Source organism: Ambystoma mexicanum, chromosome 5q, assembly GCF_040938575.1.
Source record: "Ambystoma mexicanum isolate Mex_15411 chromosome 5q, UKY_AmexF1_1, whole genome shotgun sequence".
NCBI classification, from domain to species: domain Eukaryota; kingdom Metazoa; phylum Chordata; class Amphibia; order Caudata; family Ambystomatidae; genus Ambystoma; species Ambystoma mexicanum.
Genome location: NC_090933.1, coordinates 1,178,899,993 through 1,178,924,636, shown reverse-complemented (window position 1 = coordinate 1,178,924,636; position 24,644 = coordinate 1,178,899,993). Strand labels below are relative to the sequence as shown.

The window sequence follows — 24,644 nt, the reverse complement described above, 5'->3', positions numbered from 1 at the left end:
TTTGTGATTCAAATCGTGTTTTTGTGATAACACTGCTGACATACAATGTTCAGAAAAGCCTATTTCTATAAAGAAATCCCTGTTCTTTATGGGGTATGCTAAACATGGTGCCTTTACAAGACATTCCTTCAATCTAGCCACTGCATCAGACTGCTCTCTTTCCCATCTCCAGGGAGTATTTAGTTTAAGCAGTTTAGTCAATGGTTGAGTGATTTCTGCATAATTCTCAATGAACTTTCTGTTATAGCCTGTCATCCCTAATAAACTTTTTACTCCTTTCACATTTTTAGGATCTTTTAATCTTTGTATGGCCTCTATTTTCTTCCTTTGTGGATTTAGCCCATGTTCAGTCACTTCATGCCCTAGAAAGTTCACTTTTTTCTTGCACCATTGTGCTTTTTGCAAAGATACTTTGGCGCCTGCTTTCTGCAATTGGCCAAGCACATGTCTTATTTCATCAAAATGGCTTTTAAGGTTTTCATTTTTTATCAAGACATCATCCACATAAACTATTGTCCCTCTTTCCGCTGCATCCGGCATGGCCTTTCTCAAAAATATGCCAAATTCACTCCCACTATTGATGTACCCGAACGGAGCTCTAAGCCAGGCATATTGAGTCCTGTCAAATGTAAAGGAAAATAGGTGTTGTATCTCCTCTGCCAATGGCACACACCAATATCCAGATGTGAGATCTAACGTGGTAAATACATTTGAACCATGTATCTGAGCTAGGCCCTGATCAATGAATGGTAGTGGCCATCTAGATACTGGTACTCTTTTATTTAACTCTCTTAAGTCTGCACACAGCCGCCATTGACCATTTGGCTTTAACACACCTAAAATAGGCGTATTGGATGTGCTATGAATGGGCCTAATTATTCCCCGTGATTCCAAATTTTTAATAATCTCTGCCAATGATTCTAAACATGCCAGCGGTAGTCTATACTGGCGTACAAACACTGGATTTCTGCTACAACCTTCTGGTAGTGTGGCCACATGTAAATCAGTTAAACCACAATCATAAGCATCTTTTGCAAATACATCCTTAAACTCCATAAATATTTCCCTCAGATTGCGTCGATCCTCATCGCTGTTACATGCATCCGCTAAGGAGATCTGCTCTTCTACCATTCTGGAAAATTCTGGAAACTCTTCTGGTAAAGGAATCTCAGCGCTTTCCTCTAACTGTGTGGCTGTGTCTTTTTGTAGGGCTGCCACTTTCAAATATTTTGGCATATCAGCTTCCACTTCAATGGGCTGATTTCCTGTTTCATTTTCATTTAAATTAAATATTATGCAATCCTCTTGATGGCAGCACACTGTCTCATTTGAATCATAAGGATACACAGAATGAATTTTAAATATTCCTTTGGGCTGAGAGTCCAGGTGTTCTGGCAACTCGCCCTTGGCATCTACATATTTTTCAGGAATATTCCCAATCACCATGTTATTTAAATCTGCCGTATAATGTGATTTTTGTATGGCCATTCCTAATGGGGAGTTTTCCTCTAAATGAATATCCTGACAACCTTTATTATTCACCATGATTTTTACAGATCCCTCACCAATGTCTACCAATGGAATGTATTCATAATCCAGGCCTTGCTGTTTTATGGATTCATTCAGGCATACAAATGCATCAGAGCCTTTCATCTGCTGTCCATTTTTGCATTTCAGTGTTATTGCAAACTGTTTTGTAAATGCAGGAACAATAGTATTTTTCCTCATTTGTAATTCGACTGCATAAGGAACTAGTTGTGCACAATGATAAGCCCTTCTTTTGTCTTCAAATTCAGGCGCCGGCCCACCTAGGCGTGACCATATTTTTTGATTAAGGAAATCTAACACCATACACATTCTGTGCATGATGTCATTGCCCATGTAAAATTCATTTTGTGCTCCACTCACTATCCATACATTATGGTAAATTGCTTTCTGCCCAATGCTAATTTTAAGCATGCATCTGCCTGTAATTCGGTTTTCAAAGTCTGGACTGTCCAACCCAGAAACATATTGGTTTTTAATCCTAAATTTCGGGATTTCTTCCCTCTCCATAATTTTTTGCAACAATTTCTCATTAATGAAACTCCTTTCATGTTCAAGCGCTAAAGTGGCTTTTATTGTTTTAAGATAATCATTTATACCAGCGTGAACCCATGGTTGCTCATCTTCCATGTGTATCTCTGCCAGAGTGGTAATGTGTTTTTCTGAATCTGTTTTAGGAACAATATTCTGTTTGCATGTATTCTCTTTTAAATAGAAACGTAATGTGTGTTCGTCTATGGCAGTCTGCCAATCTTTCCTTGGGTCCAAGTATATTTGTACAGGTAGTTTTTCATTGTCGCTCTGATCTTTGTCTTGACACCTTAATATAACAGTGACACTAGGTATGCAGCTATTCTGGAGATATACCTCCACAGCATCATTTGTTTTGGCAACGGTGACATTCTTTTATATTGCTGTTTTGTGATTTTAGTTTCTTAGGCCTCAATGGTTTTTTGGTTAAGGACCACAGCACTCCATTCACCCCATCTATGAGAGGAGACAATCTTTTCAGGCAATCTGTCCCCATCAGAAATGGAATTTCACAAATAGATGTGATCAATACCTCTTGTTTCATTCTGTGCTTTCCTATTTTTATGTCAACCTCAGTTACACCTATGATGGGCACCTCCTCCCCATTAAAGTTATGCACTGGGCCTTGATTTGCCTTCACTGTGATCTGACTCTGTGGAGGCCTCCCTTCATTGATACTCTTTACCAGCTCCTTGGACATAATTGTGGCCTGTGCGCCAGTGTCAATCATAGCAAAGGTGTGGCATTTTTCTTCTACAGTGATGGGTGCATAATATCTGTCCTCAACTTCCTCTAATACACATAAGAAATGTGAATTCTTACTGATTTCAGGGCTCACCTTTCTCAGGTCTTTTTCACTTTTGGCTAAGCACATTGGTAAATGAAAAGACATTTTTCCCTCCTTTTTACCCATTTCTGTGCGAGATATTTTATTCATTTCTCCATGTTCAGAGGTTTTTTGGAGTGTGGCCACCGTTCGCCCATCCATCTGGGTAACATCAGAGACCACATTACAACCTTCCAACTGAACATGTGTCACAACATCATTCAGCAATTTGTCATTTTTTAATTCTGTGCATTTGTGATCATTTAGTGTAATACCAGCCCTTTCAGCCTCTTCAAAAATATGTGGCTCAAAGAATTTTTCAGGTGATTGACTTGTACCCTCCTTGTGAGTATTTCCTTTTTCTGTCTGTGTTTGGTAATTGTTTTGCTTGCCCAGGGAAGGAGCTATGGCATCCCCACTTACTCCCTGTTCACTGGTATTCCCCATGCATGAGTCATTTTTCTTAAATCTGTCCCTTTGTTCTTTTGGAATTCCTAATGTTTCTTTTTCATTTGTGCAAATCTTTACTGTTTTATTTAGCTCTAAGTTAAACCGTACCTCTTTTTTAGAAGTATTTGCACTTTCTGTCACAATTTCATTTACTGGTACTTTCATTTTTAATCCATTAGACATCTCAGAGTCGTTATGCAAAATTATATCAGAGCAGATTTGATCCCAGCACCATGATATATGGTAATCAGGATAGGCCCCGATATGTGGATCGATTTACTGATAATGGAAATCAATATAGGGGCCAGTACCCACAATCTGAGAGACAGGACATGAAGCAAAACGTGAACTACAGTCCACGCCAGTACAATGATTCCCCACCAGGGGACTATAATCAAAGGATGGGTGCAACCCGCTCCCCTCCACAAATGAATCAAGAGTTCAGAAACCATCCCAACCGGTATCAATCACCTGAGAGGTATCAGAATAGATCCAATCAGGGGGAAAACAACCAATATCGACCTAGGCCACAGAAAGAGGATCCTAGAGAGGTGGAAAGGTTCCAATGCCTTGAGGCCCAAGTGAAAATGTTAGCTGAGCAAATAGGAAAGCTCTATACAGCGCAAAAACAACCTTCCAAAGAGGGGGCTGATGGCCATAGCAATGACCGGGGGGCTTCCGAAAAGTGACTAAGTACTCATGATAACTGCAGTGCCAAAATGACAGATTGCTCTGATATAATTTTGCATAACGACTCTGAGATGTCTAATGGATTAAAAATGAAAGTACCAGTAAATGAAATTGTGACAGAAAGTGCAAATACTTCTAAAAAAGAGGTACCCCAGCCCGTAAGACCAGGGTACTAATGGCTTTGGTTGCTTTTCGCGACCAGTATAAAAAAAAAGAAAAAAAAAATGCTACTTGTGCAGTAGTGCTGTAATGCTACTTGTGCAGTAGTGCTGTAATGCTACTTGTGCAGTAGTGCTGTAATGCTACTTGTGCTGTAGTGCTGTAATGCTACTTGTGCTGTAACTTGCCAAATATCCTTACATATACCCTCCTTTTGTTTTTAGAACTTGGCTATAATCCAAGCCAATTCCTAAAAACAACTTGTTCTATTTTTTTTTTTTTACAATATAGCAATCCAACAAAATGAATATTCATGTGCATCAATGAAAATTTGCAATTAACATTTCATCTGAGTCCATCAGTTCATAAAATGTTCCACATTTGCCTTCTCAGTGGAAGTGGCATTACTTTAAGTTTAAATTTTCCAAGTCAATTAAAAACAATGAAATAAAACAACTAACTAAAACAAATAAGTAATATAACAAGTTAAAATAAATAATTAAAATAATAAATACGTGGAACTTCATATGCCGGAACTTTTGCTTTGTCTCTTTTAGCATTCCCGGCCAACGCACCATAAATATGTAGGGTATTTTGTGGAGATTTGGGGCCTGACGGTATTTTATTACCGCCGAGAAATAACTTAGCAATAATCACTCTTTGTATTCAGATTTGGCCATGTGCAACAATAATACAATGGACATGCATTATTTCAGCACCCAGACCTGCATATTTGGTATACGTGGTTGGTGGTATTTTGGTGAGCATAATTCCCTTGTTTTATTTGTGGCCCCAATGTCCAGAATCCCTTATCTTCGCTTAGATTTTTCGTGTGATCACTAGAGAGACCTCAGACCTGCATTCTAGGGAAACCACAATTTCCAGGGATAGTGTTGGTGCGCCACCATGGGCAAACTCACTGACTTATTTACGACAGAGAGCTATATGTGGTAGTCTTGTGGTAATTTCCACTACCTTATATACGGTAGGGAGCTATGTTTAGAGAGTCTCTCTTCCCGTTGGCTCATGTACCTCCAACAAGTTATACTACAGTCACTCACAATTATTCATACTGATTCTGACATACACACATCTGTCTTAAAATGACCATTGCACTGTTTAAAAATCTCCCCACATCATTGGCATTGTAATGGTAAATAGAAAATAAACCACCCGTCTGTTTTCAAATATTTTCTGTATTATAAAGTTTGCATTTAGACATGATCTCATTCTTCACAGCAATAAAAGGGAACAATCAAAGCATTTTCAATGACACACTGCAATTATAGTGGCGGAGAACAGAACTTAAATTGCAACATTAGCACTTGATTAAAACACGCACGAGACTTTCATTTTTCTACACTGACTGCATACTTTCGTGCACACACACAGCTCCCCCAGTTATGTAATTACCTTATCTGTTCAGAGGATTCTCTCTGTGAATGTGGCTCTCTTGGCTTAACTCCAACAAAAAGGAACGCTTGCCTTCTCAAGCCGGGGTCATTGCCTGGAATTCTCAGCTTTTTCAGATAGGACTGCCTCTGCCAGTGGAAAGGTAATTCTTTCAGCTTTCCCCAGTCTCGACTGCAGCAGGACACCCCCACAGCCAGGTCTTCTCCCCAGTAGTGCAGAAAGATGTCTGCCTGTCTTTTTCCCTGCTACTGCCCACTAAAACTTTCCTCTCAGCCCTCTTTATGACGTGTTCCAATGAAATCAATCATCTCTCATCCTCCTACTTTTAAACAATAGCTTCGCTTATACATTTGCAATTGTTGCAAATCTGACTTCCTTCCTCCTGCAGTTACTGTGCACAACAACACGGATAATCCGGCAGAGAAGAGAGGAAAAATCTGCACACTCATTTAACTGGTTTTCAAAGTATGCCTAATTCTGCAGTAGAGAACACATTTTATTAGTGAGTTATATTAAAATAAGGTTTTATTAGTCAGGTTAATGGTTAATATGTTAGCTGTTAATTTTCAAATGTGTCTCTAGCAATATAGGCATTTCAGGTGAAAAATAGTGTGCATTTTTAAATGAACACGTGTGCTTTTAACTGTAAAAATAGCTTTGCATCTTATATGTTAAAATCGTTTTTTGACTGAATAGTCTGTCTTTCCTTGTTAATCTGCTAACCCATATAGCAATGCACCGCACCCTTGTGGTGGTGCTGCAAAAAAAAATGCTACTTGTGCAGTAGTGCTGTAATGCTACTTGTGCAGTAGTGCTGTAATGCTACTTGTGCAGTAGTGCTGTAATGCTACTTGTGCTGTAGTGCTGTAATGCTACTTGTGCTGTAACTTGCCAAATATCCTTACAGGTGTCACTGTAGAGATTAATAGAATGCTGTTTGATTGTGTGGCGGTATATTAGGTGGGTTGGGAAGATTGTGAGAATACAAGTGTACAGAGGTGTGATGGTGTTGGATTAGTGAGGAAGGCAGTGGTGGTGTGAAGGAATCTTTATGGTGAAAGTGCTGTTTTGAAAAACAGAGTGGGTGTTTCAATGGCGGTGTGTAGATGGGAGTAGCAGGAGTGTAAATGGTGGCTACAGTGAAAGAAATGTTGGTTTCAAAAGTCTAGTTGGGGAAATATATGTAGTGGAACGCTGCTTCTATAATTACATATATATACACCAGGTATATTAATATACTTACTTTATCAAATGCTAAGGGTATTTATTTTTTCATTTCTTGATTGAGTGATGTGTTCCTTCCTGTAATTGTAAAAAAACGTTAGTGGGGCTGTGTGGCAACGGTGAGGTACTGTCAGGAAGCAAGGTTTATATTTACAATGGAAGGAGGAGCAGGGAAAGTTAATAAATTAGGTGGACGGGTAAATGTGGTTTCTTTTAGCAACATTATCATAACATTTAAGAAGTGTGTAGGTGCATTTGCAGAAGCTCTGTAAGATTTTGTAATCAAGAGGAAATGTTCATGGAAAATAATCATAGTACACTTTTAAATGCCAGTTGTTGTGTATAAGTTTAATGTGTTAGGGGTATATGCATACCTGCCAACATGACACATTCTGATTTGTAGGTGTTTATGTAGTGCTAGAGTTTATTCTTTGCATTATGGGACTTATAGTTCCACTTTTACCATTGTGAAAGTTGGATTACAAGTAACAGAATGTGGAGAAAATAGTAGGACTGCATAAGCAGCTGCAGATTTTAATGGGTTATCTTAGGAATTATACATGTATTGTCAATATATAAAACTGGCACACAATGAGTGCCAATTACAAATGGTGTACACATCTATTTTTTCTGCATTTACTTTCATTGATGAAAAAGTGACACAGTGCTGCATGAAAAGCATATATGCATTTTTAAGCATTCTTAAAAATGCTTCCAAACAATATTTTTAAAAGCAAAGCATTTCATATGTTTATTTGATAAACATGTTACAGTTTTGAATCTTGAAGTTCAGTCGTGTTTTTCTTCTTTGCATTGTGTGACTTGTAGTTTCTGTTTTATAATGGGTGTAGACAAATGGAAGTGAGAGAATGCAAAGGAAAAAACAAAGACTTAAGAGGCACATATACATTGGAATGGGTAATGTTGGGATGTATGTAGTTGCTGCCAAAATATTAAACTGTGAAACGCTAAGTGACACTTCTAAATGGTCTACAGTTTTATTTAATCTGGTGTTCCACTATTTTATGGAAATGTGACACAGTGCTGATATATATGTACATATGCATTTTTTTACTTTCATCAAAATGCGTGTAAAAAGAAACTTTTTGAAATGCAGAACATTCTAATTGCTTGCTGCTTCATATGAGCAGGCGATGAATACTACACTGCATGGCATTTGCTAGAGTGGTTAAAAAAGAGAATATGCTTATTGAGAAGCTTATTACAGGGTAAGTAGCAGGAACCCTTTTATGTATATATTTGTGAAAGATTTCAAGAAAACCTTTTTTTTTAAATATAAGCATACCTGTAATAAGTTTTGTTAGATGCAGACATTGTTGAACCTGGAAATGGAAATCTAGGGTAGTTGCACAGTAAAGTTTGATGTAGATGTCTTTCATTAACAAGTGATATGTACTCTGAGAGTTAAAGTGTACATCTGAATGGTTGAAGTGAGATGCGAGGGTCAGGTGCAGAGGTTTAGGAAGTGATAAGTGGATGCATGAGTGACTCTTTGAAAGCAGCCAATGAGGGAGTGTTGAGTACATGGAAGTGGAAAGGGTAGAAGGGCTGTCCTCGTTAAGTGGGTCCACGGACACTGTTGTAGTCCGCGGATGGCATGTGTCACATCCAGGTCTTTTGAGAATGCCTGGCATGGAAAGGGGGCTGTGGGGAGTAGCCAATCAGATTTGTGTACAGGAATAGAGGGTAGTATGAGTTTTTTTACAAGAGTTGTGAGAGCAGTGATAATGACTATGGCAATGTGTTTTTGAAAGCAGACTGTGTGGATTATGGGGGACTCTTCAATTCAGAAATATTCTGATAATCATGGCTCAAACTGGACAAGCTTGCTTTCATTCTGTGATGATATGGCTCACTTTAAGTGTCCACATATTGTGATTGTCCATTGCTCAGGGAACAGTTTGCTGTTTGTGAATCCAGTGTATGAGCTATTTGCTTTGAATGATTTTCTTTAAAGCCTAATGCAACTGCTTCCTGCTGCTCAGATTATTTTTTGGGAAATAAGTCAGAGAAGCACATGGAGATGTCCAACAGACCTTTTCAGTCCTCAAATTAAACAATCAATGCAGATATTCAATAAAGATGTGTCCACTGTTGCGCATGCTGCAGGAATGTCATCTTTTGAGAATGATAATATCAATTCTCAAGGTGTGAATTTATTTTGTCCAGATGGAGTTCACTTCGCAGATGCCGGAAATGCAATGTCCTGTACACTGAATGCATTGAAGAGGTTCCTGTAAGGGAAGAAACAAACATGAAAGCAAAAAAAAGGAAAGAAAAAGGTGTTTGTCAATGAACCCAAAAAAAATACTTATCTTCAGAGTCACCACTAAAGATGAAATAAGGAACATTGGGCCTCATTACACGGTAGGCGGTAAACCATGGCGCTATTAGCACCATGGTTCATGCCAGTAATTTATGGTACCGCCTTGGAGGAAAGGGGAATTACCGCCCTATTCCAAGGTTGGGAAGGCGGTAATTCCTCCTTCCTCCATTGCCCTTCCCCATTCCCATTTTTGCCCCATAGGGCATACTGGGAATGGGGAAGGCGCTAGTTACTGTACTGCAAATTGCGGTACCGTAATTAGCACCCCGGTCCCTTTGCGGGTTTGTTTTTTAACGCCTGCTAAAAGCAGACGTTAATGTACCAACCCGCAAAGGGACCTCGTAGTAAGGCGGTAAGGGTTTACCGGTACCGGTAAAATACCGGTACCGGTAAACCCTTACCGCCTACCATGTAATGAGGCCCATTGTGTTTAATTTCCTTCCACACCCCCGCCCGTGTACACTGCGGTAGTCCACAGACAGCACGTGCCACATCTGGGTCTTTTGGGGTTTCGTGGCATGGAAAGGGGGCTGTGGAGGCCACAGACAGTTGTAGTTTCCACGGACATCAGTGGGGATGAGCCAGTCGGGTTTCCTGGGTGTGGTGTATTGAATTCAATTGATATTTTATTTCTATCTCACTCGTAGACAAGTGCTGCAGAGCACGGCAATGCAAGGGAGGGGAACAGGGGAGAACAAAACAACGATCTTACTGGGCACAGTGACATTGGGAACGTGCAGGTGCATGAGAGAGGGAGAGGGGAAAAGTGCATGGAAGGGGGAGAAGTGCAAAGTGCAGAGCAAAGGAGAAACAAATAAATAATATTAATAAATAAATACATAATAAAGGCAACAAACAGTGGTAGTCTAGCCAGCAAGTGGCAAGTGCCGTGTTTAAGGCAGCAGACAGGGTAGGTCTGATAAGTGCATGGATTAAAAAGGGGGGACTGTATGGGTACAGATAATGACCCCAGTGCAAGGGGTGGCCCCCAGGCTGTGCGGGAGGGTGGCAGGGTGAGCAGGTACCTGGGCTCGGAGGACAGAATGTGGCCAGGTGCACTGTGCAGAGAGAGAGCCAATCAGCAGGTGAGAGGGGGCAAAGGCAGAAGCAAAGAGGAAGGTCTTGAGGTGCTTCCGGAACCGTAGATGGTTCTCCTCAAGTTGAAGACAGTGATCTACCCCCAGATTGTGACATGGCAAACTAATTATGACTTTGTGAAGTGATGCAGCAGGTGACATAGGGCTTCATTACAATTCTGCCATGAACCCCTATATGGGTCATTTAAATTCCAAATATCTTGCTCCAGTCAGCAAAATGAAAATAGTGTGTTTCATAATTCTCACATTGGTGCCTAGCAATGAAAAATGCTCATCCTATTAGAGACCATCCCTGACTGTCTATTCATCTGTCCTTGAACCCTGGGACCATTTCATAACTCACTCATCATGCGAATCATGTATCATGCATCTTGCAAGGAGTGTTTCTTTTGGGGAAGTTTCAGTGCCCGGGGAAGATACAAATTGTTTTCTTAGCACACCATTTAAGAGCATCACTAAAGCACATTGTAGCAATCATGAGAAAGCATCATTCACATTTTAAAATCTGCACCTACAGAATTTCAAGCTCGGTACTAACAGCCTCACGGAAAGAAGGGGGCTGCGCTCAACCCCACTTTAGAAGGTACTATGAGGCAGCCCAACTATGGGTCCTGAAGGAATGGATTCCGGAAGAGTCCCAAAAACTGTAGATTGCTCAAGATAGGGCAGTGGTGAATACCCTGACAAGACACATGCTATGGGCAGGGAAGACACACAGACATCCCAATCTACGCATAAGCGAAATCATGCAGGCACCATTGGAAATATGGGACGGAGCAACTAAGAAAGGTACACTAACCAAAGACCCAGTCCCAATCATGCCCTATTCAGAAACCCAGAATTTCCACCAGGTCTAGAGAAAAAGGCATTCTAAAAGTGGGAGGAAGCGGGTTGCAATATGGTAGGGGATATGTATCAGGAACAACAAATAAGGTCCTTTGAAGATTGCACAACCCTACTGCACCTGAAGGGGACGGATAGGTATCAATACAACCAATTGTACCATTGGCTAGACACACCGAGAATAAAACAAGCAGCCACTAGAGAACTAGCCCCATTTGAGCAATACATCATGACAAACGACGGATCAAAGAAGTTTGTATCAAATACATAGAGTTTCATCAACTCCGCAGGAGAGAAGGTCACTTGGCAATATATTAAGAGGTGGGAAAAAACCCTGAGAAGGACGATAACAAGGGGGCAGTGGGAATACACATGGGGGATGATATCTAAATTAGCAAGAGCCATCCACTCAAAAGCAATGTGGATGAAAATTCTCCTACAATGGCACTACACACCAGAAAAGCTCCACAGAATGTTCCGGGACTCTCCCAATGTATGCTGGAGGGCATGTGGAGGGGAAGGAAATTGGAGACACATTTGGTGGGATTGCCCAAAGCTTCAACAATACTGGACAGATGTGAAAGACCACATGAGCTCAATGTTCCAGGGGGTTGAGACTCTGGGGGAGGAGGTGTGGCTTTGTGGGATTTGGAACCCGAAGGACAAAACCCTCTCCAAAACACAGAAAAGAAACTTCATGGGTCTTCTAATTGGGGTGTGGTTGGAAATCGCCCAAAAATGGAAGCAAAGGTCCCCGCCCGTTGCAATAGACTGGATACGAAGAGCATGGTACCATATAACAATGGAACATTTGACATACAACTTACAAGGGAACTATCAGAAATTCAGGGAGGACTGGTCGGACACATTGGAGTACCTACAAAGCGACTATATGGAACAGTGGTGCCCACATAAAATTAGAATTCTTGATATGTTCAGATAAGTCACTGACTGTACAAACAGAAGCCAAATAGAAGGGTGGACATCCCGGGGGGGGAGAGGGAGGAGGCATGGAGGGTGTTATATTGATTGTTCATGTTGTAAAACTAATACAAATAGTTAAAAATAAAATCTGCACCTTCATAAATATAATTCCAAAAATCATTCTTGAGTCAATAGTCACTGAAGATTATTTTTGAGTCCACGTTAAAGACACGTGTAACAGGGTTGTGCCTGTTTTACTGTCTCCATTCACGCTGCAGGCTATTTTAATTGTATTTGAAGGCAGAGGGAAGGGACAGAACTGGAGTTACGTTTTCCACTCCATTTTGCATTACTCTTTCAAAAACAACTTGGTTTTTACACCACCATGTGATTTATTTTGCTTGTTGTTACCAATGGTTTCCTATGGAATCCGTCAGCGTTTTGCACCAGCGGGCGGCTTCCATAGGACATAAATGGAAACCCCTCCCGCCATGCATACATGGCAGGTAACAATTGCTCTATTTGCACTGCAAAGTGTGTAAATAGAAACAGTCCATTATCTACAGCCAGAACAATAGATACCAACACATATACTTCGACGGAAAAACAAGGAACAGCCAACTTGCCACACTCGTCAAATTAATTGCCCAGAAAAATAGACAGGGAATTTGACCATGCTTTGAAACTACCCAGAGACAACCTGTTACAATACAGAGACACATGGGAGACAGAACAAATACCTTTGGTTGTCATCTACCACCCGGCACTAACACAACTGAATAGGATTGTTCATGAACCTACAACCAATTTTTAACAGGGATGATGAACTCAGAGATATCTTCAAATAAGCTCCACTAATTACATACAAGCAACCAAGAAACCTAGCACAGTCTTTGATCAGGTGTACATTTCTACTAGATCAAGAACAAGGAAGACCTGGAACGTACCCTTGCAACATCGGAAAATGCAAAGCATGTCAACACATCTGCACCGGATCTGCCATAACAACCCCGCAGAACCAAACACTACAGATGCAAGGGACATACAACTGCAGATCACCCAATGTTATGTACCTCATCCAATGCAAAAAATGTATGCATGGGAATTACATGGGTGAGACCTACGAAGAGCTACACTAAGGAAAAACCTACATAGATATACCATCTTAAACCACAAAACAGAAACAGCAGTGGGCCAAAACTTCTCACAAGATGGGCATTCATTGCCAGATCTACCCACAAGGGTTTTAAAAGGGATTTAAAATGTGGCCTCTGAAATACCACACACAGCAGAAGGATGTGGGAGCTCCAGTACCTGAAGATCCGTAACCTGAAAGACAGCGGTTTTACCATTAACATTGGATTTTATGATCTGCTATGGCCAACATTGATCCCATGGTCCAGCAGTGCAATCACATCAACAAAGTCGGAAGACTCCCCTCCAGCACCATTTCTCACCAACAGCCGCCAGACAGTATTGTTCGGAACCCTTATGTTTAAGGGGCACAGGACACCCACAATGGATTTTCACATCTTTGCCACCCATTACCAAGCATGAGACAAGCTGAGATGACAGCGGACACTGCAACGGCCAAAAATGGGTAACTTGCTTTTTCTTTTTCCACACTGCATGCAAGCACGGAAACCATTGTGAACCTTCCGGCATAGTGATGTAACATCGGAGACCACATCAGTTAAACCGTTGAGCACATTCTTGTAGTGCCAAACTCTACACCATCCAGGAAGCCTTAGCTGCTACATTGGAATCACTAAAACACCCAGACACTACTTGTATACTAGGTTTCAAAACACATTTTTTGACTCTGATTAAAACGCAATATGACCCCATTTCCTAATTAGGTGTTTTCAAACCTCTCGCTCCAATACACCTTTTAAAATAGTTCTAGGAAACTAGCAGGTAACACCTTAAGAATGATGTACCTAACCTCATGGTTGCATGTGAAAAGTATTGGTTTTTGTCTCCTTTTTTCTGTTAAATGCAACTCTCAGGACATACTGTTTTCAACGCCTTGTGTCGCCTACTTCCAGGAGTGCTTATGGCCTTTTATATAATGCAATTCCAGGCCCTCATTCTATTCATTGTGTTCCTCCAGCCAATGAAATGTTATTTTTTTTCATTTCGAGAATGATCTGTATTGTGGCTTTCCTATACAAATCATTTTACTCTGCAGGATCAGATTAAGCATTCTGTGGGACTACATAAACTACTGTTAAAGTATAGAAATCTGCAACTTGTGTGATCTTAAATCTGGAAGAACACTGCAGAGTGTAAAAGAGAGGTGTAAAGATGCTTCTGCCATCACTTTACACTTTGAAATTGATCGGAGGGGACCTGTTTGCACATAAGTGCAAAAGTAAGCAGTCCCCTATGGCCAATTTGCATTTTGTATAATATTAGCTTTACTGTGTAGTAACATTTTAACCCGTATAAAAAAATGTTACCACATTTTGTTAAAAGATGCATAGAAAGTTACGGAGTATTTAACTCAATCTGACAACAAACGTGTTTAAAATAATGGATCTATTAATTTCCTCTGTCCGATGTGGTAACTTGACTATCAGAAAATAAATGTACACAATTCGAAAATCTCATTCATCTGCAGGCACCCTGGTTACCTATAAAATATAAAAACAACACATTTCTGAAGCCGGGCAAAACATAATTTCTTGACAGAAACATGATGTTCGGGAATTTGCCCCAAAAACGTGTGCTGTTATTGCCTGCATCCTGACATTGTATCCATTACATTGCATCCTGGCTCTAACAAAGAATACTATCCTGTTTCCTTGTCACAGGTACAAGAACTATTATGTCCTGGGTGAGTGACATGGCCTTCCCAATTGGCCCATTTCCAGGCTACTTGGAATTGGGCCAATGAGAGAAGCCGTGCCATTCTCCAGAGCTGGCGGCACTGGTAGCATGGCTCTCAGCAAGGTGCTCTCTCTCATTACAGGATTGCCTCATTGACAGCCATGATTACAGCACCACATGGCTCACCGGTGATGCAACGTAGTACTGCTCTGACAGCCGTGATGCAAGTGCTGCATGGTTCTCATCGCAGTGCTCTCTCTCGTCACAGGAGTGATGCGCTGACAGCCATGCAGCCATGACTCTCATCATTTGAAACACATTGTGTGTAGGCGCTATATAAATAAACGATCATATCATATCATATATCATATCATGGTGCGACCTTTCTTCATGGGAACGCCTCACTGACAGCCACGTGATGCAGTTTGTTGGGGTGACTTGCAGTCCAGATTTCTCGGAAACCGTGCATCCTAGGGCCTTGAAACAAGTTGTTTGTAATGCCAGAGAGACCTTAAGCATTGTTGTTCATGTTGAGACTATTCTTTCTACGACCACATTGATGTTTTGCCAATTTCAGCCAACTGTCTCATGTGTGAAGGTGCTGAAATCTGGGTGTCCCAATGTCATGTTGCCAAAAAAGGGTCCTAAATGGTAACTATGCAACATTTTTAGTGCATATTGGTGAAACCTTGTGGACTTGTATAAGGAACACATCTTTGCCAAGCCACAGACCCACAAACAAATGTTGACTTTTGCTCAAATCCAGGGAAAGGTGTGATTTGTCCAAATGGCGTGTCGCCTGTAATGTCCATAGGCTCCTAACAGATAACTATGCAGAATGTGGTGCAGATTTGTAAAACGGTGTGGAATTGTATAAGGAACAACACTTTGACAAGTCACAAACCCACACATTTTGACTTTTATTAATATATATTAGGTTGGCTGGATTCTGCCTTTGGAGACCCTGGTTAAAATTGTTACACCTTTTTTTTTGTTTCTTTCAGACGAAAGACAACCCCGAGACGATAACAGAGCAGATCAGCACGGATTTGGCCTGGCTTTGCACAGAGCTAGCTGCACTTTGGGTCCATTTCCTCGGAAGTGTAACCCTTCATCCTAAATTCACAGCGTACCTTAAACAGGAGCATCACACCTTAAGGGTAACATGATGGATAAGTGTGAGCGATTGATGCATCAGTGGATGTGGTATTGTTAGGGGAAGGCAAAGAAACATATTGCTCATTAATGCATACAGTTTTGCAGGCCTTTGATGACACCAACAGATCTAAACACACTTTTAACTGCTGTACAGGATCCACAGCTGATCCTGTTACAAATGACTTAATGAAAATGATACACACTCCTCTAGACAGAACAAGAGATATAACCTACTGTAGTTAGAAATGACATTTACAAGTACATTGTCTACCTTTGTATTTCACGGAGTTTCTTTGTGAATCTATTCTTGTTTCTTTATAACGGTTATGGCAAATTGGAAAAGAGAAATTCTAAAATGGCTACTCATGGTAAAGCGCCACTCTAAAAAGGTTACCCCCAGCTAACCACACGAGTCAATTTTGGGTGGAGGGTCGTTTTGGGCTCCCCTTACATAATTATAAATACAGTTGTATTTACTGCATGGTATCACTCTTTAGGAGAGTCATTGAGTTTGGGAGCTTTGGAATTAATTTCTCAGTAGTTATCTCACAAATTGTATACAAATAAAGTGTGATGGGCCTTCAATGTCATACAGAAGAAAGTAGGGTGCCATAAATAGTCCACCATACATTCTATTATTATTCTTGAGAAGAAGAAAACAACAGAATGCTTCATTCTAAAATGCAGTATTTCACTTCATATTTATAATAAAAAACGAATTATGTATAATCCGAACTTGGATTTTCTTTGTTATCTTATCCAATATTTGAATTGTGCCCATCAACACTACAGCATATATCCTTCTCCGAAATGTGGCATGCTGTGACTTTGTCAGGGTGTCAACGGACCTTAGACTGTGGAAAGGAATATAGTAGTTGGTGAGGCAGTGTTATGAAATAAACATTAGACAACAGAATGACCAAAATCTGTGGGGGGAAACAATTGGGATGCATTATGGTTATGGAAGTAGCAATGCATGTTTCTTTAATGTGAATAGTTTTTGGTAAGCATAAGTGAAGGATTTAGGAGAGTACAGCTCGGTGTAGAGCAGAAATATTTTGTGATGTCAACATGTAGACCTGAACAAGCCGGGTACTAAATATAACAAGTTTGTGCATGGTTGTCTGATGAACTTGAGAGGTGCACAAGCAGGCCTCAATAGTGAATAGGATAACACATTAAATTGAACTATTCAGTATAAAATTAACATACCGTGGTCAAAATGGTCCAATATATTACAGAGGATGTGAAAACTGTGGAGGAGATTAAGTGATTTTCTGACTGACTGTGTTCATTTGTTTATTAAATTAGTATGTAAGCAATAAGCCCAGACAGGAGGGCACATTACCAAGTCATGCAATGCCCCAGGGCTGAAATTGAGGGCTGTGTGGAGCAAGGACCTTAACATTAGCTCCAAGACATTACTAGACTTGTGAATGCCCCCACCCCAGACAGCTTTATTTCTATCGGCATCCAGGATGCTAATAGTAAGTTGAGAAAAGGCATGTTTGCTGTTTTTCAACTTAAAATAAAAAAAATAAAAAAACATGATGGATGCTTTGTAGTCTCTTTGCCCTTTGCATGGTGGCCATTACTACTGCAGGGAAGTGCTGCAATACTCTGTATTTCCTGCCCTGGCGAGGGACAAAGAAACTCCAGGTAAGTAGGGCATGGGTGGCAGTAAGTGGGACAGGGAGGCAGCATTCGGGTGGTAACTTACCTGCTAACCCAGTGGCAGTTGAGGTGGCACCTTCCTGCCTTCTGAGGAGGCTCAGAATGCAGGATTTACTGAATTCATGCTCCCCGATACTCACATATCCAAAAATAATGGGGTGGAACAAAGTGCAAGAAGAATCAGCTTTACTGACTTTATTCATAAAGTAATTCAGCCGTAAAACAGTACAAGCCGTTTTAAAAAACTTGTGTTACATCTGGGGTTACAAACTAGACACACTATATTGGGCCTCATTAGGAGTTTGGAGGTAGCCATGTCGTTTTTAGGGCTCAATGGGAATGGGGAGGATGCTAACAATAGGCCCGTTAATGACGGGCCCGTTGTCAGCATCCAGGACTGCTAGCAGGTCCCGCTCTGCACATCTGGTCTGGCCAGGCATCCAGAGCGGGACCCGCTGCAGACCTAGTAATGGGGCGGCCCGGAATTAACAGTGCCGGTCCCTTATCAGCACCGTTCATTCCGTGGCAGCCCTCATCCCAATGAGGCCCATTGTCATATTTTTTTAAAAACAATACTACAACCTGCTGATTGGATATTATGAAACAATTACCTTTATTATTCTATATATTATAACTGTTCATTGGCCAATCCCTAATCTTTGAATCTGCCCATGGTCCTACCCTCTAAATGAAATGTTACCGGGGCAATTCTTTATTGGCTTGTACCACAATGTTCTAACACTATTGCAAAAATGCAATTGTTTATTTTTCGTGGTTCGGGCCAATTTTCAAGGGCTACTTCTCTCATTTATTCATCTTGCCACTGTGCGCTCTATGTGCACAATAAGGCCCTGATTAACAGTACATTTTCCAATGAGGTTTTGCCATTATAAGACACTTCTGTGAATTAGGTCCTAAACTTCTTCTACCATTTGGGGGTGGGTGCTGTGTGTTCTTCTTGCTATAGTACATTTGGCAATGTTACTGTTTGTGCCTGGCGTTGAAGGTCGTGTATGTTGTACTCTGCCATCAACAGAAACAAACAATTTATACAGTTTCAGCTTCCTGTTACACCCTCATTCCTTTCTAAACCTTGGCATTGTCAGCTTTCCGAACACTCTCCTGAACCAACAAAATCTCTATTCAGCAATTTAACCCCCAGTGCTGTTTATTTTCTTATTACTAATCCTGCAGGGCTTTGCTCACTCAAAATGGCGACCCTCTTATCATGTACAATATTCTCATATGTACCCAACCGAGCTATACCTACTGCCATTTACTACATTCCCTCTCTGTGTATTCAGCAACTTAACCTTCCCTATAGTGTAACACTAATGCCCTACAGTGTGGCAAAAACAAACTCTGTCCTAACTGTGTTATAGTTTGCTGAACAATCTAGACGGCTGCAGAAAACTATTCCAGCTTCCTTTTTTTATATGTCCTTTCTCGTTTGAGGACTGCCAGGTGTGTGACCTTGTGGGCCACTGGTATTATCTGTACCATCAAATTCCCCTCTCTGGTCAGTTTATTCACCAAACACTCTCTTTCTTTCATCCTGTCATATCTCTCCTTTGGAACACAAGCTCTACATAACCCCCCTCAAGCTGTCTCCTCTTTTTACATAGTCTTCTGGGTTGCAGGTCATAAAGCAGGAGTCACCATCCCCTTCAAAGTCCACCCGGTGTTGAGTACAGTTCTCAGGATCAAAAGGGGATGTACTGGGTCTTTCTATCAGGACCATTCTAATTTCCTCTGTGCCAAGGGAAGCATCTTTTTGCATACCAGTGTGTACCTGGAGAGTAGCACCTCCTATAGCACCAAGTGTAAGAAGCATCATGTGTGTTTGTACTTCATTTTTCCCTAATACTTAACAAAATCCCAATACAATCTGAAGACCACAGAGGCCTATCAATTAGACAATAAGGAGAGGCCTTACTACTTTAAATATAATCCCCAACCATGTAGGCAGCCATGAGAACATCCAATTGTACAAGTCCTCCTATACTACTTTGCTACTCCCCTTCTCCATTGCACTATGTAACATGTGCATGGCCGATATGGCATCTGTGAAGCGGCTGTTATCTTCATCATTTACTGGTATTAGCCTACAGCAACTGGCCTCCCTCAATAGCGGTGAGAAGGTCACATACCTAAACTGGAGAGCAGTCAGTCTGACCACCCATATTTCTTCCTTAATGGCATTCAGACCTTTTTCTGTGAGATTTACTTGCTGCAATAATTCCTAGCTAGTAATTTGAAGCCACTTTCAGTTCACTACCACCTTTACACAAGGGGCCAGCAGGGACAAAAAACATACAGCTACTTTGCTGAACAGCCTGTATTTTGTCAGACTTGCTGCTAATCCATCCACTGATGCCTGTGAGAAATAATTCTCCCTTTTGCCCCTTTTTAACCTCAAACTTCTTGGAGCTCTTTTTTGAATGGCCACATCAATTGCTGCCAGACGTTCGTCCATTGCCACAGCATGGCTCTGAGGTGCCAACAGTGCCAGTGAGTGCAGGGTGGTAAGAGAACAAATACCATTCCGATTTGATGGGAGGTGATGTATGCTTGCGTGCCACATGACCAATAATGGTCCATCAATACTGGGGTGCCTAGTCGCATACCTGGCCATTCCTTGATATGTTTATACCCTGTGTTAATCCTTATTTGCAGTATCCTATTTTATCTGAAACATAAGAAAGGGCGTACAACTCTTTGTATGTGCATGAGTTTTGATTTCACTTCCACTCAGGTGAGGAACGTTGCATATTACTTGCAGTTAGATAGACACATATCATTAAGAAATACAACTGTTTATTTGGTCAATTCAACCATCACCTATTTACTGCATCCCATTATCCCTTCTACCCACCCTCCTTTTGTGAACACTTTCCAATTATGTGTAGCTGTGGCCTTGTCCAGCACCACAGTAGTACTGTTCTCTATGTTCTATGTGGTCCTTGCAGTGTATAATATATGGTGATATTCTTTGATCCAAATCTGTCAGCCATCCTTTTTTGCTTAATAAAAATCTTTTGTTAAAGGAGAATCATCTCTTTCTACCCGTTTAGCATAGTCCCAATGTCCCTGGAATAGTCATTTAATTCTGTAAAAGAACTAAGCATTGTGATGTGTGTGTTGGTACATCCGGCACTACAATCTTGCAGGAGGGAGAGAAAACATAGCAACTCTGATTTGATCTCTCCCTACCCACTTCTTGCATACGGCCATACCATATATTATCACTTTCTTAATAAAAACTTTCATACTTTCTTTGTGATAATTCCTTGTTAAATATTTCTCTTTTTACTCATATACTTCTCCTACTACTATTTTCTACTCCATATATTTCTAATACTTCCTTCTCTATCATATTTCTACTATATTCAATCCCAAGAAAAGAAAGAGAAAACAGGAGAATTACTACATACCATACTATTTATAATAATTTAGTCATTGCTATGTGACATCTCGTATATATCATGGAAAAACAGCAACTGAGTCGGTGTAGGTTACTGGGCGTACAATGTTTCTCAAAGTAATGTTCAACATGAATCTTCTTCCTCTTCTCCTTGCTTTGTATTGTTGGAAAGGGTGGTGCTGCTGTTGCTCGTCTTGATTTCTCTTAGGTGGAGCCATCCCTTTTTGATATGTATCTTCACAGCTGATTCAGTGGCCCACTGCACAATGGGCGGTCCTATAAAACAGGTCATGTTCCATTTGTGCACTAAACTGTGCACACATACGATATCCACATTCTTGTTTATGCACATATGATATCATCTGGGTGCAATTGATGGGGTGGTCATATCAATGCAGCAGTGCCTGTGAGCTCTTCTCTTCTGTTGTTGGCTGCAGCCGGACCCAATGTCAGAGCTTTACCTGGAGAGAAATAAACGTATGGGCATCAATCATGGCAGTCAAATATGCATGAAACTCATCTCCTAATATAGCAGCATAACTTTGGGCATCAGACAGGGCACATGCAGGAACAAGGGGAACATAAATTTGTCTGCCAGTAACCAACTTGTGCAGGGTGAGGTGGTGATCTGAACCTGGCTGATTGCATAAGGAAAAAAGAACCAACTGATAGAGCTATTTTTTTGTAAACCAATTCAAAAATAAATTCTTTTATCAAGCCGTTTAGGTGCTCTACTAACCGTTTGCCTGAGATTATAAACACATCATAATGTAAGCTTTATACCCAATTAAGAGGTTATCACTTTGAACAAATCATTTGCAAAGTGTTGCCCGTTATCCGATCGCAACACTTCACACACTCCCCACTGGAGTAGTATCTCGTGTACTAGGAATTTGGATGCTGATTTTGCATCTGGGTTAGCACAAGGGCCTTCTTCTATCCCCCATGATAAGGGACAGAACAATGACAATCATATAATGATAGCACATACAAGGTTGTAACATATCAACTTAATTAATATGAAGATGCGAAATTGCACAGAATGGTGGGTTAATGCTGCTTTCACCATCCTCAATATATAACCTTCTGTATAACAATGTTTAACCTTCAGTAAATTGTGGTGCACGTCTCTGTAACTGTATTATCTGTGTCAGGGGCAATGCATTATAGGGTTCAGTTATGCTACTAACTCTAGTGTGTCTGTCAACTCAAATATGATGCGTCTTTTGCTACATAGTCTTCTGCGGCATTGCCTTGTGCTGTCAAATCAGTGCCATTTGAGTGGGCGTTACATTTCACAACTGCCACAACTGGTGTAGGCAATGCCAGTGGTTAAGATTAATTCTAAACCTTCCAGCCATCACCGCTTTTGTTTTGCTGTAGTCACCCCGAGTGAGACGGGTATGCCCATACATGCCTAATGGGCCTGGAGACTCAAGATGCTCCTCCTCACTGATGAGGCCCACCAAGGCCGAAACATATTTGGGGATGCTTGTGGTCTTGTGCAGAAGGGATGTGGCCAAGCAGTTTGGGCAGTTCTTCTCCTTTTGTGATGGGACCAGGCCTGATTTGCATATGGCCTTTCTCCTTTTGTAACTGTTTGGTAGGTGATGAATGATCTGAAGAGTTGCCCAGAGAAAAGTCAGGTGTTAAGATTAATTCCAAACCTCCCAGCCACCACCTCTTTCGTTTTCCTACTGACAGTGCATCAATCAGTCTTGACAACAATTTGACATGCTGCACTGGCATGCCGTCTGATCATTGAAACCCTCTTGGTTTCCAGAAACACAGTCCTGAATGTACTGTTCATGTTGTGTACGCTGAATCAGAGTAGATTGTCACCTGTCTTTCAATGTACATTTCTAATGATATTATCAGTGCCACTAGTTCTGACAGAGTAGTGCAGCAATAATCTTTTTCTCGCCACTACCTGAAGATCTCCATCTTCACTTTGTACAGCTGATTTTTCCATGTGTCTTAATCCAGTACTCTGAAGGATTGTTAAGGAACAGTCAATGAACACATTCTCCCCCCTCAATTTTATACTCCTTAACTAGGGGTATATCATCATAATCATCTGTATATTTGGAGCAGTCATGATTCACTGTGAGGCACCTTAACCCCCCCAATGTGTATTTATACACTCCTTTGCTCCCACATGTATGCGTCACATTACCATTCACATTCTCACTCTGTCATCATGCTAGTATTCTTCAATATTGACTCCACCCCCATCTCCAGGCGACATTACTCTATTCTCATGCTAAACAGCATGCTAACCATCATGATCTTAGAATTACCATCCCACAAGTCTCAGTAAGGTAGGCCCAGGAATCAATTGATAAAAAACAATCCATGGGGTCAGTACGAAGTGCACAGTTAGCAAGAAAAACAAGTGTTATTACATGCAAATATGGCTGAGCACATCAGTCCGCCAGCAGACCTGAAAACTGAAAGTTTGCTCAACACGTTCATTTCAGTTATAGCAGAAAACCACAAAATATACATAGACAACATTTATAAAATACAAGTAAAATCCACATTTCGAATTGGCTAGCTCATATACAGAAATCTAAACATCACCTATATTTTTTTACCCCATTGGTCAATGACCTTTCTGTGATGACATAAATTCAACCCCCTGTGAATGACCTAATTGTGCAGGCAGCAGAAAATACTTTGTTTTAATTGGCCAATTATATTCAGGTAATTTTTTGAAACAATGATTTTTCTTATTGGCCCAAAAAACTTGAGATAACCCAGATTTGTACTTGCGACCTGCAGATCAAACACATATCACAGCAACAAGCGCTTTACCCACTTACCCATCTTACCGGCCAACTTGCGATGTGCATGCCCCCTGAAATGGACCAACATGGAACTGATGTGAACAGTGAAGTCAATACCCTGTGATAACAAAATGGGCATGATACTGCTTTCTCATGTAACCGGGCAATTTGGCAATCCAGAACAACTCTCTGACCTTGCAACTGTGCTCTTTGGCAACACCTTTTGCAACTCACACCTTTAAACATGCCGCTTTCCTAGTGCACATCCTTCCCTATCTCTATTGGGAGCCAGGTGGCTTTAAAAAAACACAGCTGAGGCACTGCTCTTGGTGATCTATTTCTCGTATTGATTTGCTCCATTTAGCTTGAATTATTGCTACGCTAGGAAATAAGACAGTAGGCGAGGTCTATATAAACACAGTTTAGGAGGTTTATTGTAGGTTACATGAGGAACGATTGAGTCATTCACCTTTGAGCTCAAGAGGCCTAGAATTGGGCAATGAAATTATAATGGAATAGGTGTTAATGCAGAATTGTCTGCACTGTGTGTATCTCTGCATATTATGAACTACAACTCTGCTGATCCTTCACCATCAACTATGTTGGCTAAGGATGATGGGAGATGTAGTCTAAAACATGTGGAGAACCAAAGGTTACAAACTCCTGGTTCAGAGTAAACAAATGGTTGTCTCATCTCCCGATTTAATTGTACTATCTT

The 24,644-nt window shown here is 40.8% G+C and overlaps 1 protein-coding gene across 4 annotated transcripts in view; it reads left to right on the top strand.

Annotated features, from left to right (window-relative positions):
* The window catches only part of FAM135B (family with sequence similarity 135 member B), a 1,878,784-nt gene that overhangs the window by 1,692,821 nt on the left and 161,319 nt on the right, over positions 1 to 24,644 (top strand). For all 4 annotated transcript variants that reach the window (XM_069621672.1, XM_069621675.1, XM_069621673.1 and 1 more), the window contains one exon: positions 15,886 to 16,041. In XM_069621672.1, the coding sequence (XP_069477773.1) occupies positions 15,886 to 16,041 (156 nt within the window). The remainder of the gene's footprint in view (positions 1 to 15,885; positions 16,042 to 24,644) is intronic.